Raw genomic sequence first — 13,710 nt, 5'->3', positions numbered from 1 at the left:
GCTTATATTGGAGCAGCAAGAAATTGAGCATGCTGTGGAAGCCTGCGCTGAGGAGGCAGGAGTAACCATGACATCTTGTTGCAATTTTGCAAATCACAACAGTAAAAAATAAGAATGGGTGTGGAAAGGACGGGGGTCGGGGTGACAAAGAGGGCTTTGAAGGATGACCACTATGTGCACAAGCAGCTGGAAAATGGGGTGCTGGGGTGGGAGTGGGAAACGGGGGTCCGGGAACTGCGGGAGGGGGAGACTGCCTGCTTTCCCCCAAGCCCTGGAGCGACGGTGACAAGCACCAAAAATGAGACATCTAGCCTGCAGGCAGGACAGAGCAGAAGCGGCTGCAGTATTAGCTTCTGCCATGAGTTTGATCATCCTGATCAAATTTGCAGATGACACCAAACTGGGAGGGGTGGCTAACACCCCAGAGGACAGGATCACACTTCAAAACGACCTTGACAGATTAGAGAACTGGGCAAAAACAAACAAGATGAATTTTAACAGGGAGAAATGTAAAGTATTGCACTTGGGCAAAAAAAATGAGAGGCACAAATACAAGATGGGTGACACCTGGCTTGAGAGCAGTACATGTGAAAAGGATCTAGGAGTCTTGGTTGACCACAAACTTGACATGAGCCAACAGTGTGACGCGGCAGCTAAAAAAGCCAATGCAATTCTGGGCTGCATCAATAGGAGTATAGCATCTAGATCAAGGGAAGTAATAGTGCCACTGTATTCTGCTCTGGTCAGACCTCACCTGGAGTACTGTGTCCAGTTCTGGGCACCACAGTTCAAGAAGGACACTGACAAACTGGAACGTGTCCAGAGGAGGGCAACCAAAATGGTCAAAGGCCTGGAAACGATGCCTTATGAGGAACGGCTAAGGGAGGTGGGCATGTTTAGCCTGGAGAAGAGGAGGTTAATGGGTGATATGATAGCCATGTTCAAATATATAAAAGGATGTCACATAGAGGAGGGAGAAAGGTTGTTTTCTGCTGCTCCAGAGAAGCGGACACGGAGCAATGGATCCAAGCTACAAGAAAGAAGATTCCACCTAAACATTAGGAAGAACTTCCTGACAGTAAGAGCTGTTCGACAGTGGAAGTTGCTGCCAAGGAGTGTGGTGGAGTCTCCCCTTCTTTGGAGGTCTTTAAGCAGGGGCTTGACAACCATATGTCAGGAGTGCTCTGATGGTGTTTCCTGCTTGGCAGGGGGTTGGACTCGATGGCCCTTGTGGTCTCTTCCAACTCTATGATTCTATGAGTTGCGAAGAGAATCCGACAACTTTTCCTGGGTCCCAGATGAAGGCAAAGTATAGTTTGCTTGGATAAGGGACTTATCAATCAGGCATTTTAAATTGAGTGCACCTTACCAAGCTCAGTTTGTACCATATATTTAAGCAGGAATTCTCTGCCCGTCTTGCAGCCCAAGTGGCCAAGTTGGTTTCACATCAGATAGGAGTTCAGCATTTCTAAGCAGAACACCAAGGAAGGGGCAACCAGTTATGGCACGAGCCCTCCAGGTGTTGCAGGACTCCAACTCCCATCATTCCCGACCGTTGGCCAAGCTGCCCGGAGCTGATGGGAACATCCGGAGAGACCCCTCGGGGGTCAAAGCCTGCGGGGAGTCCCGGCGTGGCGCGCGGATTGCAGGGAGCCCGGCGTGTCCGCTGCAGGAAGCTGCGCTTTGTGCAAACCCCGCGGCTCCTGCGGCGCGATCTGATGGATCCCCCCATTTATCAGACAGTCAGTAGCCGGAGCGACCCAAGGCGGCCGAGGGAGGCCGAGCCCCTGGCCGGAGGGGCGCGGCGGGGCGGGGCCGGCCTGCTCCAATGGGGCGGCGGCGGCGGCGGCGGCGGCGAGAGGCGTCTTTAGGGCGCGCGGCGGAGCCTCGCCTTCTCCGGCGGCGAGCGGACCATGGCGTCGGGCGGCGCGCTGCGGAAGGTGCTGCTCAGCGACAGCCTGGACCCGTCGTGCCCGCGGCTGTTGCGCGAGGCCGGCGTCGGCGTGGCGGAGAAGGCCGGGCTCAGCCCCGAGGAGCTGCTGGCCGAGATCCGGGTGAGCCCCGGGGTAGGGGCGCCTTGGCCCCGCTCCTGCAGAGCGCGCGGCGGGGGGAGGTCCGAGGGCAGCCCCGGGAAGCGGAGCCCCCAGTCCCCGAGCTGCCCGGCGCATCTCCAGAGCTGGAAGGGGCAAGGCAGGGCGCCTGCTCGGAGGAAAGAAGGGCGACCAGGGGTTTGGAAAGAAGTTTATCACGTTAGCATCTCAGGGTTGCCCCTCCTTTTGCAGGACACGTCCTCCTTTTCATGGGTATGTAAAATGAGAATCCTCCTAGTGATCCATAGTTAAAAGCAGAAGTCGGCAAATGTCTTCAAAATATGGCAAACCTGTATTGGAAGGAAGCAAGGTTCTGCAGTGACCCACATGCCGTCAAGGCACTTTGATAACTCTGGAAACGGTTGGGCTTTTCAGATCCTCTTCCAAGCCTGAGACAGGGAGCACCAGGCGCTAAGAATGCCTTGCTCCCTCATTAGCTGGGCAAGGCAGAACAAGCGCTGGCAACCCCAGGAAATGGAAGAGTTGGCATTGACCCATCTCTTCTTCAACATTCCTGGTGTGGGCCCGCTTTCCTCCTGGCTACAACTCTCCAGTCCAGTGTAGCTCAGAGCACCAGCTCCCTCAAACAGGGGAGAAGAGACCTTTAGAATGGGGAAAGCGATGGACAGAGGAGAAAACTTCCATAGGGAACGGGACAAATACAGACTACACTTAAAAGAGCTCTTTGGCAAGCTTTTAGTCACTCTTGCAACATTACAAAGACTTTGGATATTTTGGAGGACCATAATGTGGAAAAAGTATAATGTGCAGTTGATTTAGATATACAGTGGTACCTCGGGTTACATGCGCTTCAGGTTACACACTCCGTTAACCCAGAAATAGTGCTTCAGGTTAAGAACCTTGCTTCAGGATGAGAACAGAAATCGTGCTCTGGCAGCGTGGCAGCAGCAGGAGGCCCCATTAGCTAAAGTGGTGCTTCAGGTTGAGAACAGTTTCAGGTTAAGAACGGACCTCCAGAACGAATTAAGTTCTTAACGCGAGGTACCACTTTACAGTCATACCTCATGTTGCGTCCAGGTTACGTGTTTTCGTGTTGCATCCCACGACAACCCGGAAGTACAGAAATGGGCTACTTCTGGGTTTTGCTGCTCGCGCATGCACAGAAGTGCTAAATGGTGCCGTGCGTGTGCGCAGATGGTGGCGCTTCGGCTTGCGTCAGTTCCATGTTATGGGCAGGCCTCCAGAACGGATCCCATCCATAGCACAAGGATCCACAGAGGGGAGGAGGGGAGTCCTAAGATTTGGAAGACTCTTGTTTTATTTTAAAATTTAAATGTGGTAAATGTGAGTTTATTTTGTAAAATCAATAAAAATGATTTCAAAAAAAGAAAAGAAAAAGCAGAGACATTTTGATATCGAACAGTTAAAACTTGGTGTGTGAAGTTTTTGACATCATGGATAAAATACCAAACAACTCTAAAGCAAAAATTGTAATTGTTCGGGTAGTTTATCCAAGCACACAACTCCTCAGACATGCTGAAATTAGGATGCTTGCATTTTTCATTGCCTTCATTTTCTTTTCCTATTTTGAGATATTTATAAGTTTTGATGCCTACATATACCAGATCTCAACCAATTTAGAGCAAGTGAAAGTATGCAGGGGGGACTCATTCAGGAAGCCCCCTTCCTTGGGGAGCTCACCTTCATTTCCGTGGGACTGGAGGAGAACATATCACATAGGGTTGCACCCCTTGTTCCTTATATTTCACTGTTGCCCTACCACAGATGTTAGGGAAGGGCAAAAGTGTTTTCAGGTTGATCGCTTCTCTGCCTTTTCCTCTTTCATGGTCCTTAGCTTTATTTATAGACAATCTCCCATTCCCATTTCTCACAGGGAGGGGCTTTGTGGGAGAACCACTGGAAAATATTCCACCATGGAAAACTGCTGTTTTGTTAAAATGTGGCTGGCTGGCGCTAAAGAAATGCTGCCTCTCCCAGTTTTTTGTGCTTGTTTATAACAGCCGAAGGTGCAGAATATCTGCTTGGTTTAGCCTCAGTTCTTGTGGAACGGGAATGAAACTTGCCTCCACCTGTCTGATTTTACAGCACACCTCTGAATTTGAAAGACTAATAGCAGAGAATTTGATTAACTTTCCTCTTGATGTGTCAGCGTTCAGCACTTTCTGCCTTGAGCCACATTGGCTGAAAACACCTTCCTCATCCCTATTCCAGCATTTTCTGGTGAGGAGGGTGACAATGTTCTTCTTTGCAACATAAATTGCAAAAGCCAAACAACAGTGCATTTGTACATGTGTGTGTCTGTGCACACTGTCTATACTCCATGCCACTGAAAGCCATCCCAGCTGAATGGCGAGATTCTGCCCTTGTGGAATGGGCAGCCTTATGTGGCACTATTGTGCCCATCCTTTGTGGCTGAAAGTAGCTCCCAGATGGTCTTGTGAGTGAACTTGACGATCTGTCAAGGGGCCCAAGGGAGGAGGCTTTTCCCTTGGGTTCAGAGGGTTAAAGCCTCTCAAAATCAAAGCCAGCACCCTGAATTGAGCCAGGCTGAGGGCACAGACCCTGGTTCAATGGACTCTTGGCTGAGCCCTGTGGATAGGCAGCCAGTTGCTGAAGTATCTGGGCAGCCATCAGAGGCCAGCCATCCCATGCAGCCTGCGTGACAGTCATTGCAGAGCACCTGGAATTTGCATTTTGGGTTTCTCTGGCCATATTTTGGCTGCACTTTTGACTTTCTGCCTTAGCTCGGCTGCATTTGGGGACAGATGCTGGGGTACCCGCTTGGCATGGAGCCCTCAAAGCCAGGCCTCACCTGATCATGGTAGAACAGCTTCTTCCCCCAGGTCTACTGCAGGAGAGAGATCCCAGATGACCTGCTACTGTTACCTAAAGGTGGGACTTCTTTGGGAGATTTTGTGCCCGTGGTGCCATAGTGCCCAACTTGACTTTTGCTGACTCATTGCTCATAGCGCAACCCTGGTAACACTTCTGTGCGTCTCTTCCCATTCTCTCTCTCACAAGGGGCTGTATGGCTGGAGACTGAGCTGAGGAACTGCTGGCATATTATATCCACAGATGTACCTATCAAGAGCCATTATTTACCTCAGTTCTGCACCTAGCGTGGTCTAATCCTGCCTCCCTTGGCCTTCAGACATTTCAGAGTCAAACCCCCAGATAATAGTCCTACCCTAGTAGCTACGTTTGCATAAATTAAAGCATGGCATTCAAATTTCTGAATTTGCATACCGTAATACGTCATTCATGCACCTTAGAGAATTTGGCTATTGGTGCAAAATATTTGTTGCCTTGGCCAATGGTTTCAATTTTTTAAGCTCTGTTCCTCCGCCAGCCTCCCTGCTGGCTTCCGGTTCTCCAGGCAGCCCTTTGCTCACTCCTGCTGTGATTTCTTTAGGACTGCGATGGGCTCATTGTGCGATCTGCCACCAAAGTGACTGCAGAGGTCATCAATGCTGCTGAGAAGCTGCAGGTCATTGGTAGAGCCGGGACTGGCGTGGACAATGTGGATGTTGATGCCGCTACGAGGAAAGGAATCCTGGTCATGAAGTAAGCCGCTTCTCACATGGGCGCAGGGGTGTCACAAGATCAGAGGAAGCCTGGCAGGAAGGGTGTCCAAAGAAGGTGGAGGCCAACAACCTATTAGTTCAAGACCCCCACATAGTCACACACGCACAACGTAGTTCATAGAATCGTAAATTTGTAGGGTTCGAAGGGTCATTAGTCCAACTCTCTGCAATGCGGGAATCTCATGAAGCAGCCTGTGACGCTCCAAGGAAGGGGAGTCCACCGCCTCCTGAGGGTGTCTGTTCCACTGTTGAACTAATAATAATAATAATAATAATACTTATACCTCACCCCTATGACTGGGTTGCCCCAGCTAGTCTAGATAGCTTCCATCATCTCATAAAAAACACAGTGAAACATCAAACATTAAAAACTTTCCAATACAGGGCTGCCTTCAGATGTCTTCGGAAAGTCATATAATTGTTAATCTCTGACATCTGATAGAAGGGTGCTCCACAGAGCAGGCACCACTGCCAAGGAGTACCAGAAAACAAGCTTGTTTAATCTTTCATGTGACAGCCCTTTAGATATTTGGAGATGGCTATCCTGTGTCCTCTTAGTCTCCTCCAGGCTAAACAGACCCACCTCCCTCAAGCGTTCCTCATATGGCTTGGTTTCCAGTCCCTTGATCATCTTGGTTGCCCTCTTCTGCAAACATTCCAGCTTGTTTGGAGCTGGGCTCTCTGCCAGAACATTCAGTCCCAGGGACAGGGATTTCCCCCTGTGGTTGAGCTGTGCTCCCTAGTGCCATGTAACTTTGAATGATCCTTGGCATGGCAAGGGGGGAGGGCGAGCTGTACTTGTCTCCCTTAACCACAGTTAACACTAATCATATTTCTCAGTTCAGCTATATTGGGTAATTGCAATTTACTGAAAATTAAAGCAACAGCTTCTTCCTCCTAACTGCACCACAGGAGGAGAGGGAGCAAAGTATTATTCTGCCTGTGAGGAATATTTCAGGTGATAACACATCATGCTCATTAGAGGGATTTAGATGCATTGCTAGCTTTGCCCAAATTTGTACAAGCAGAACTTGGGAGGAAAGTTGTCTCATGTGTCCACAGGGAGTGGGGGGTGTGTGCTCAGACCCGGAGCTTTTGAGTACTGACCTGTGCCTTGGTGGGCAGGTGTGGGTGAGCCCTAAAGGTCTACACAAGAGGGATGCCAGGGAGTATTTGCTGTCTCTGAAGAATAACAGGCACAGAGTTCACAGCTCTCATTGTGAAAGAGTTGGGGGGCCTTGAAGCTTTTTGCCAGGGGCTCCACCCAACTTCCTCTGCTTTTGTTTTGCTCCTCAGCACACCGACTGGCAACAGCCTCAGTGCGGCTGAGCTGACGTGTGGCATGGTCATGAGCCTGGCAAGGTAGGTGATGGGGCTCTGGGAAGAGAACAAGGCCTTCCAGAAGCACCAGCTGCACCACACTCATCTCTTTGGGTTTGAGAAGAACCTGTAGCTCCCCCCAACGACATGTTTCACATGGAGCTGCACACTATCTGTGCAGACATACTCCATAGAACTAGGGCATCCCCCTTCTTGTCACAGAAAAGCAGCTTTGGAGGGGTGCCTCACCCTTCCCTCCTGTTATTTTTCTGCTGAAACCCATCTCTTCAAGCTACACGTTCCCATGCAGAAACGGGCCCTCGCATATACATCTGAAACCCTGTTTGGGAAAGGGGATGTTTTTGGGAGGTGGATTCTAGAAGAATAGGGAAAGGGTGAAGCCATTCCCTGCCACTGTTCTACTCCAAATGTCCTCTTCCTGCAGTTCCTTTGCCTCATAAGAAGTAGCTGTTAGGTTTTGTTACACAAACAAAACACAAACACACTTGTGAAAATTTCCATAGCTGTGTCTCTTTTGGACACAGGCCATTCCTACCTTTGGGAAAATGAGCTTCCCCCACAACCAAAACAATCTTAAATCTTCCGCACCAACATGTCCAAGAGAAGAAGACATGCAGATGACTCCTCTGCTGTGGCTTGGGCCCTTGTTGGAACCTGCTAAACTGGAGTCTTTCATTTCAGGCAAATCCCACAAGCTGCAGCTTCAATGAAGGAAGGGAAATGGGATCGAAAGAAGGTAGGAGGCTGGGTTGGGGTCTCCATCTCCCGCTGCGCTGCTGGGGCGCAGGAAGGACGCTGCGCAGGCAAGGCCTGCCATCTTCTCACATGGAGGTGTGCTTTTTGCCTTAGTTCATGGGGATGGAGCTTCAGGGGAAGACACTGGGCATTCTTGGCCTAGGCAGGATTGGACGAGAAGTGGCTGTCCGGATGCAGTCCTTTGGCATGAAGGTAAGAATGCCCTTACAGAGGGGGACCACTTGTAGTCTGGAGGAGGCACATCCTGCGGCCCTGATCCATTGCCTTCTCAAGAGGCCCTGTGCCTCTCTTCCATGCTGGGGGTGTTGAGATGGGGTGGGGAATCTCAGCGACCTTAAAGAGCTCTCGGTCTCTCTCCGCCTTGGCCTTCAGACCATAGGCTACGACCCCATCATCACTCCCAAGGAATCTGCTGCTTTTGGAGTTGAGCAGCTGCCTTTGGAACAAGTCTGGCCGCTGTGTGATTTCATCACCGTCCACACCCCTCTGCTGCCTTCCACCACAGGTAAGGGGTGCCCCTGGGGACTGCCAGAGGTGATCCTGCAGGGTCCTGGGCTGCTTGTGTGCCTGCAGAGTGCTTCACTGGGAAGCTGCCTGGTTCCACCACGAATGGGGCAGCAGGACTGGGGGGGGGGGACTGAGGAGCCCCCACAACTTGCTTGGGCGTGGGAAGTTGGCTGAAGCAGCAGAGGCAGCCCAGCCTTCGCATGGGAGTGCAGAAGGTGGATCATGGATGTGAGGGAGGAAGGGTGCTGCCAGAAAGAAAAGTCAGTGGAACGCCTCAAGTGGGAGACATACAGCTGGTGCAGAAAGGCAGCAGGGGAAAAGCTATATTGTTGCTGCCATAATAATAATGATGTTTGCCTGATGGCTTGTTTTTCATAATTCTGTTCCTGTTACTCATGCAGAGGAGCAAAGAGTTAATATGCAGGAAAGCGTCAGAAACGTCTCCTGGCACTCTATGCATTTTTCAAATTTTTCAACTTTAGGATTAGAAAACTGCTTCCTTCTTTATGAAACTGAAAGCTTGATTTCCAGGATGGCACCCATCTACATTTGGGGGTGTGGTAATCATAGACGCGCAGCCCAAAAGCAGCCCAGGGGATGGTGGGCTCGCTTTGCCCTCCCCCTCCTCAGGAAAGCTGGCTGCGGCTGGAGTGGCGTGGGAGCTGTTGCCACCTGTGTTTTGATGGCTGCCTCCTTTCCAGGGCTCCTGAATGACGCCACCTTTGCTCAGTGCCGGCGTGGGGTCCAGGTGATCAATTGCGCCCGAGGAGGCATTGTGGATGAGGGTGCCCTTTTGCGGGCCCTGCAGTCTGGCCAGTGTGGGGGAGCAGCCCTAGATGTCTTCACAGAGGTGAGGTGCTTGGGCATTGGATTTCATTCCCTGGCTTTCCTTGGGTTGCCACCAGGATCTCTTTCAATGCCTCAGGCTGCACACGAGCCCGTCTTGCTTTTGTGTGGTTGTTGGAATGCCAGCCTGTGGCAAGAGGGTCTCATCCAGTGCCTTGCCTTAGAGCAGACAGCCCTTCTGCTCCCCTGGCACAGATCAGCCGCACCAAAGAGGCTCGCGGAGGAAATGCTGCTGGTGAGGGAAGCCTTTGGAGTGAGCGCCTGAGCCTTGCTAGGACTTTGCTGAATGTGGAAGCATGAAAGGGCTCCAGGACTCCTCCCTTGGTTCCCAGAGAAGATGGCTATCTCTGCAGCCTTGGGCTTGAGGGTGTGAGAACAGAAGAGTGTGGCTGCTGGATCCGGCCTGGGGCTCATCTTGCCCAGCATCCTGTTCTCACAGGGGCCAACCATATGACTGTGGGAAGCCAGCCAGCAGAAGAGGAGCGCAAGAGCCCCCTCCGCTCCCGTGGTTGCCAGCCGTTGGCCTTCAGTAGCATGGCTGCCTCGTGGCTGGTAGCCCTTGATAGCTACTCTCCTCCAGGAATTTGCCTCGTCCTCTTCCAAAGTCCTCCATATTGGTGGCCACCACTGTCTCCTGTGGGAGCGATTGCCGTAGTTTAACTCTGCGCTGTGTTAAGGACTTCTTTTTGTCTGTCCTGAATCTCCCAACGTTCCCCTTCACTGGCCGTCCGCGAGAGATCAGCTTGGACAAGGGAGCCGTACGAAATGCTTTGTGGCTACAAGGCAGGTCTTAGTAACCAACTCGGCTCTTCTTCCCCCTCCAGGAGCCACCCACGAACAAGGCCTTGGTAAACCACCCCAATGTCATCTGCTGCCCCCACTTGGGTGCCAGCACCAGAGAAGCTCAGAGTCGCTGTGGCAGGGAGATTGCAGTGCAAATAGTGGACTGGGCCCAGGGCAGGGCACTGGTTGGCGCCGTGAGTCCTTCTCTTCAGTTGTTCTTCTTGTTTTTCAATTTATAAAATTAATCTTAAAAATGGTTTTTAGTTTAAATCTGTGGTTTATTTTGGGGGGTTTTTGTTCTTTTTTGTTTTCTAAAATTTGAGCTTTTTAGCAATTTAAGATGCAAAATAGCTGTTCTGCAAAGCATGAGCATGTTGGTTTTCTCAACGCTTGTTTAAAGACCAGCTTGTTAGATGAAGCAAAATATTCTGCAGTGCAACTCGGCAGACTTGCAAAGTGTCACGTGGCAGTCTGGCTCAACTTCTTTGCAAAGCAAGTGTCCCGCTTTGACCCAGCAAGCTCAGCATTTGCACTCTTCAACTGCCAATATCACTGCTTAGCAAATGATAGCAACAGTCGAACTGAGCCCAGGCAAGGTCTTTGGATGGATGCCTGGGTAGGTTTGCAGGAAGGCAGAAGGAGAACCACTGCCCTTCATTAAAAGTGTTGTCATTGGGGCTTGGATCCCAAGCAGTACAAGCAGGAGAAATGGAGCAGAGGTTTTTTCTTTCCCTCAGGTCAATGGCCAAGCTCTCCACAGTGCATACGCACCTCATACCAAACCATGGATTGCCCTGGCCAGGGCCCTGGGGACTGTGCTGCAGGCACTGAGCCACCCAGTGAATGGAGGCGTTCAGGTTGTCACTCACGGTGAGAGGAGAGATCCAGGAGCAGCACTGGGCTGGAGATCCTGTCGGGTTTTATTTTTTAAATGCCTAAGTCGATTTACCCCTCTGCTTTTGCTCTCTCACCTCTCCTTAGTGCAGAGTTCTGTGTTCTTGTGCTTTAAAACCCCTTCTTCATTCTGTGTGAAAAACAGTTGAATTTTGCAACCCATATCAATGAGTTTTGCCACTCATGAACCATTTACTTTTAAGGCAATTGCTGCAACCATGATGAGTGCAAACTTGTTTTTCTATATGTAGGAACATCCAAGGTTCTCAGGGAGCTGAATCCTGTATCGGGTCCTCCTTTACGTGCTGGTGCAGAAGACACAGAGCCCTGCTTATTTAGCTACCACAAGGCTGGGGAAACCTTCCTCTGGTTAGACTCCCAACTCCACGCCAACGCGGCCCACGGCCGGCACGGGTCCTGGGAGCTGTAGGCCCAGCCTCGGGGGGGGGGCTCAGATCCCCCCCCCCATGCTCTATATCAGTTGTTCTGCAGCCCTCTTGAAAGCTGCTCCTTTGTCTCCTCCTCTGGCCTTTCTGCCTCCTCGCCATGCTGCTTCGTCCTCCTGCAACTTGCCTCTCGCAGGCCCTGCTGCCTTGGGCGTGCGCTTGCTCTTCTCCCGCCTCCCTGCTCTTCTGCCAAGTCCACAAGGTCTTGGTGGAGAGAGGCCTGCCCCTAACTGCCTGCGGCCCCCTCTGCTCTTGCTGCTAAGGAAACATGAGCCGCTAACCGGTAGCAGTCTGTCATGGGTGGCACTAATGAACACACAGAAGCGATGAGCATGTGCTCCGTTGCTGCAGTGTTGCAGTTGGGGAGAAGCAATGGGATCTTGATGTGCTGCTGCTGCAGCTGCTGCAGTGAGGCTTGTGGGCTTGTTTACCGGCCCTGATGCTGACCCTTTAACAGCAGCCTGAGGGCTGAGCAAGGGAACCTTTCCGCTGCTATTTAAGGTGCCCGTATGGGGCCTGTGCAAAGGTAAAGGGGTTGGGGGGCTGTTAGCCCACCCGGTGGCTTTTGTCTCGCGATTCCCACTGGAGGGGAGCTAGTGAGAGGCTTGCACACGAGGAGGCAGCAGCCCCAGTGTTGCTTTTCACAGATACTGCCAAGAAGCAAGTCAGGCCCCAGGGTCCTGCTGATTGGGGTGTCTGGTTCTGGCACAGCCCTTGATCAGATGGTCCGGTCTCTTCATTGACTCGTCTTCTGGTTGCAGGGTGAGGACAGGACAGGAAACACGCAGGACACTTTTAAAATTAACTGACCATGCCTGTCACACTCACTAGGCGCAACCTTGCAGAAGGCGGGCAGCTACCTGAGCCCTGCTGTGGCCATCGGCCTCCTTAAGGAAACTGTGCAGAAGGGCGCGAACCTTGTCAATGGGCTTCTCCTGGCACAGGAATCTGGGCTGAAGGTACGTCTGTTGCCCTCCGCTGACAGGTCCCTAGGGCGGCTCCTTGGGGAGCCTCGACGTAGCAGTGGGGTCTTTGAGCCTTTCCTTTGGTCTGCTCAGGAGAGGGTGGTGTCCCCCCCCCCCCCGACATGGTTTTTATCTTTGCAGCTGCAAAACAGTCAGAAACTCTACTGGTGCAGCTTCCTCAGCACAGATATGTGGCTCAGTTTCACATATTGAATTTCTGCCCATTGAGCAGATTTTACACTTGCCCTCTCAGCAGGGGCCTTGCTGTCCCCTGCCTCTCTCTCTTGCTCCATGATGGGCAAGAGCTGAGCTCGCCTCGAGTTCCCCAAAGAGGGAATCTGGAAGCAGATCTCCTCTGCAATGAACAGGCTCTGCATCTCTTTTGCCATTTCCCCCTGCAGATCACCACAACCCACAGTGGCAGAGCCCTGGGTAGTGACGAGGCCCTGCTGCAACTTTCTGCACAAGAGTCACCCTATGTCTTAGTTGGGTCTGTGGAAGGCAGCACTCCTGTCCTGCATGAACTCAGCGGAGCCGTCTTCAAACAGCATGTTCCCCTCTCCGGCACTCTGCTGTTCTACAGAGCCAAGACCTCTGATGCCAGCCTGTTGCCAACCGTCCTTGGTAAGGAGAGGCCTCCTCTTCCCTGTCAGAGCTCCCTAATCTAACAATTGGCACGGGGAAACCCTTGTCTCTCACTCTCCGGGGCCGTGTGACAGAAGAGTGCTTTGCTGGGACGGAGCTTGTCAGGCCTGGGATTGCCCCTCTCCTGCCAGCCACCCTGCCCAGGGGCTTCTGCTCCAACCCTGGAAGGACATGTGCCCATGCCTGAGGGCTCTAACGCCCCGCGGATGAGGAAGGATTGGGGTGAAGAGGAGGAGGCAGGGATCCTGGGTGGGATGAACAGGAAATGGGAAACCTCTGGGGATGGTTGGGTGAAGACACCAGCAAGGAAAACCTCAAGGGTGGGGAACAGATGCAGGGAAGGGCAGGTGCAGAGAGCAGCTGTAGACAGGTAAGGGAAGAAGTGGTCTCTCTTTGCCAGGGAGAGGTTTGTGCCGCCCTCAGGCTTCCTCGGGAAGATGGCCACACCTGGGCACTCCTTAAGGGGCGCAAAAGTTCTCTTACCCAGCATACGGCCATGACTGTGTCCCATTATCTGCAGCCCCAATGTTTTGTTAGATCTTATTCCTCCCCCAATAGAAGCCATTTTAGCCAAACAGAGCAGTCTGATCTCACTATATTTGTCTCCTAGGATGCATGGACTCAATGTTGTTTTGTTTGCAGGGCTGCTGGGGAAGGCAGAGCTGTTGTCATACCACCGTTCCGGCACCGTGGCTGGGCAGGCATGGAACGTCCTGAGTGTGTCTTCTGCCCTACAAAACCTCCAGGAGCTGAAGCGACACGTGACGGAAGCTGTTCAGGTTGCCATTTAAGCTGTGGTTCAAAACCTGGCAGGGCCAGCAAGTTTCCTTAATTAAATGTTGCACATTCCAATAAAAAGAATTTGCAAAAA

The 13,710-nt window shown here is 51.9% G+C and overlaps 1 protein-coding gene across 1 annotated transcript; it reads left to right on the top strand.

Annotated features, from left to right (window-relative positions):
• The first annotated feature begins 1,905 nt into the window (after positions 1 to 1,905).
• On the top strand, positions 1,906 to 13,710 carry PHGDH (phosphoglycerate dehydrogenase). The gene is made up of 12 exons (XM_081195781.1): positions 1,906 to 2,054; positions 5,485 to 5,636; positions 6,953 to 7,018; positions 7,679 to 7,733; positions 7,847 to 7,945; positions 8,126 to 8,258; positions 8,962 to 9,110; positions 9,931 to 10,083; positions 10,627 to 10,759; positions 12,061 to 12,188; positions 12,596 to 12,818; positions 13,482 to 13,710. The coding sequence occupies exons 1-12, from the start codon at positions 1,914 to 1,916 to the stop codon at positions 13,628 to 13,630; spliced, it is 1,581 nt and encodes a 526-aa protein (XP_081051907.1). The 5' UTR covers positions 1,906 to 1,913; the 3' UTR covers positions 13,631 to 13,710.

Source organism: Podarcis bocagei, assembly GCF_964188305.1.
Source record: "Podarcis bocagei genome assembly, chromosome: 5".
Classification (NCBI taxonomy): domain Eukaryota; kingdom Metazoa; phylum Chordata; class Lepidosauria; order Squamata; family Lacertidae; genus Podarcis; species Podarcis bocagei.
This window is presented reverse-complemented; position numbering and strand designations above follow the sequence as displayed.

Coding starts and splice junctions, on each gene's coding strand:
- PHGDH (XM_081195781.1), top strand. CDS start 1,914: ATGGCGTCGGGCGGCGCGCTGCGGAAGGTGCTGCTCAGCGACAGCCTG. Junction 10,760..12,060: donor CGTTCAGGTTGTCACTCACG/GTGAGAGGAGAG, acceptor CACACTCACTAG/GCGCAACCTTGCAGAAGGCG. Junction 12,189..12,595: donor CACAGGAATCTGGGCTGAAG/GTACGTCTGTTG, acceptor TTCCCCCTGCAG/ATCACCACAACCCACAGTGG.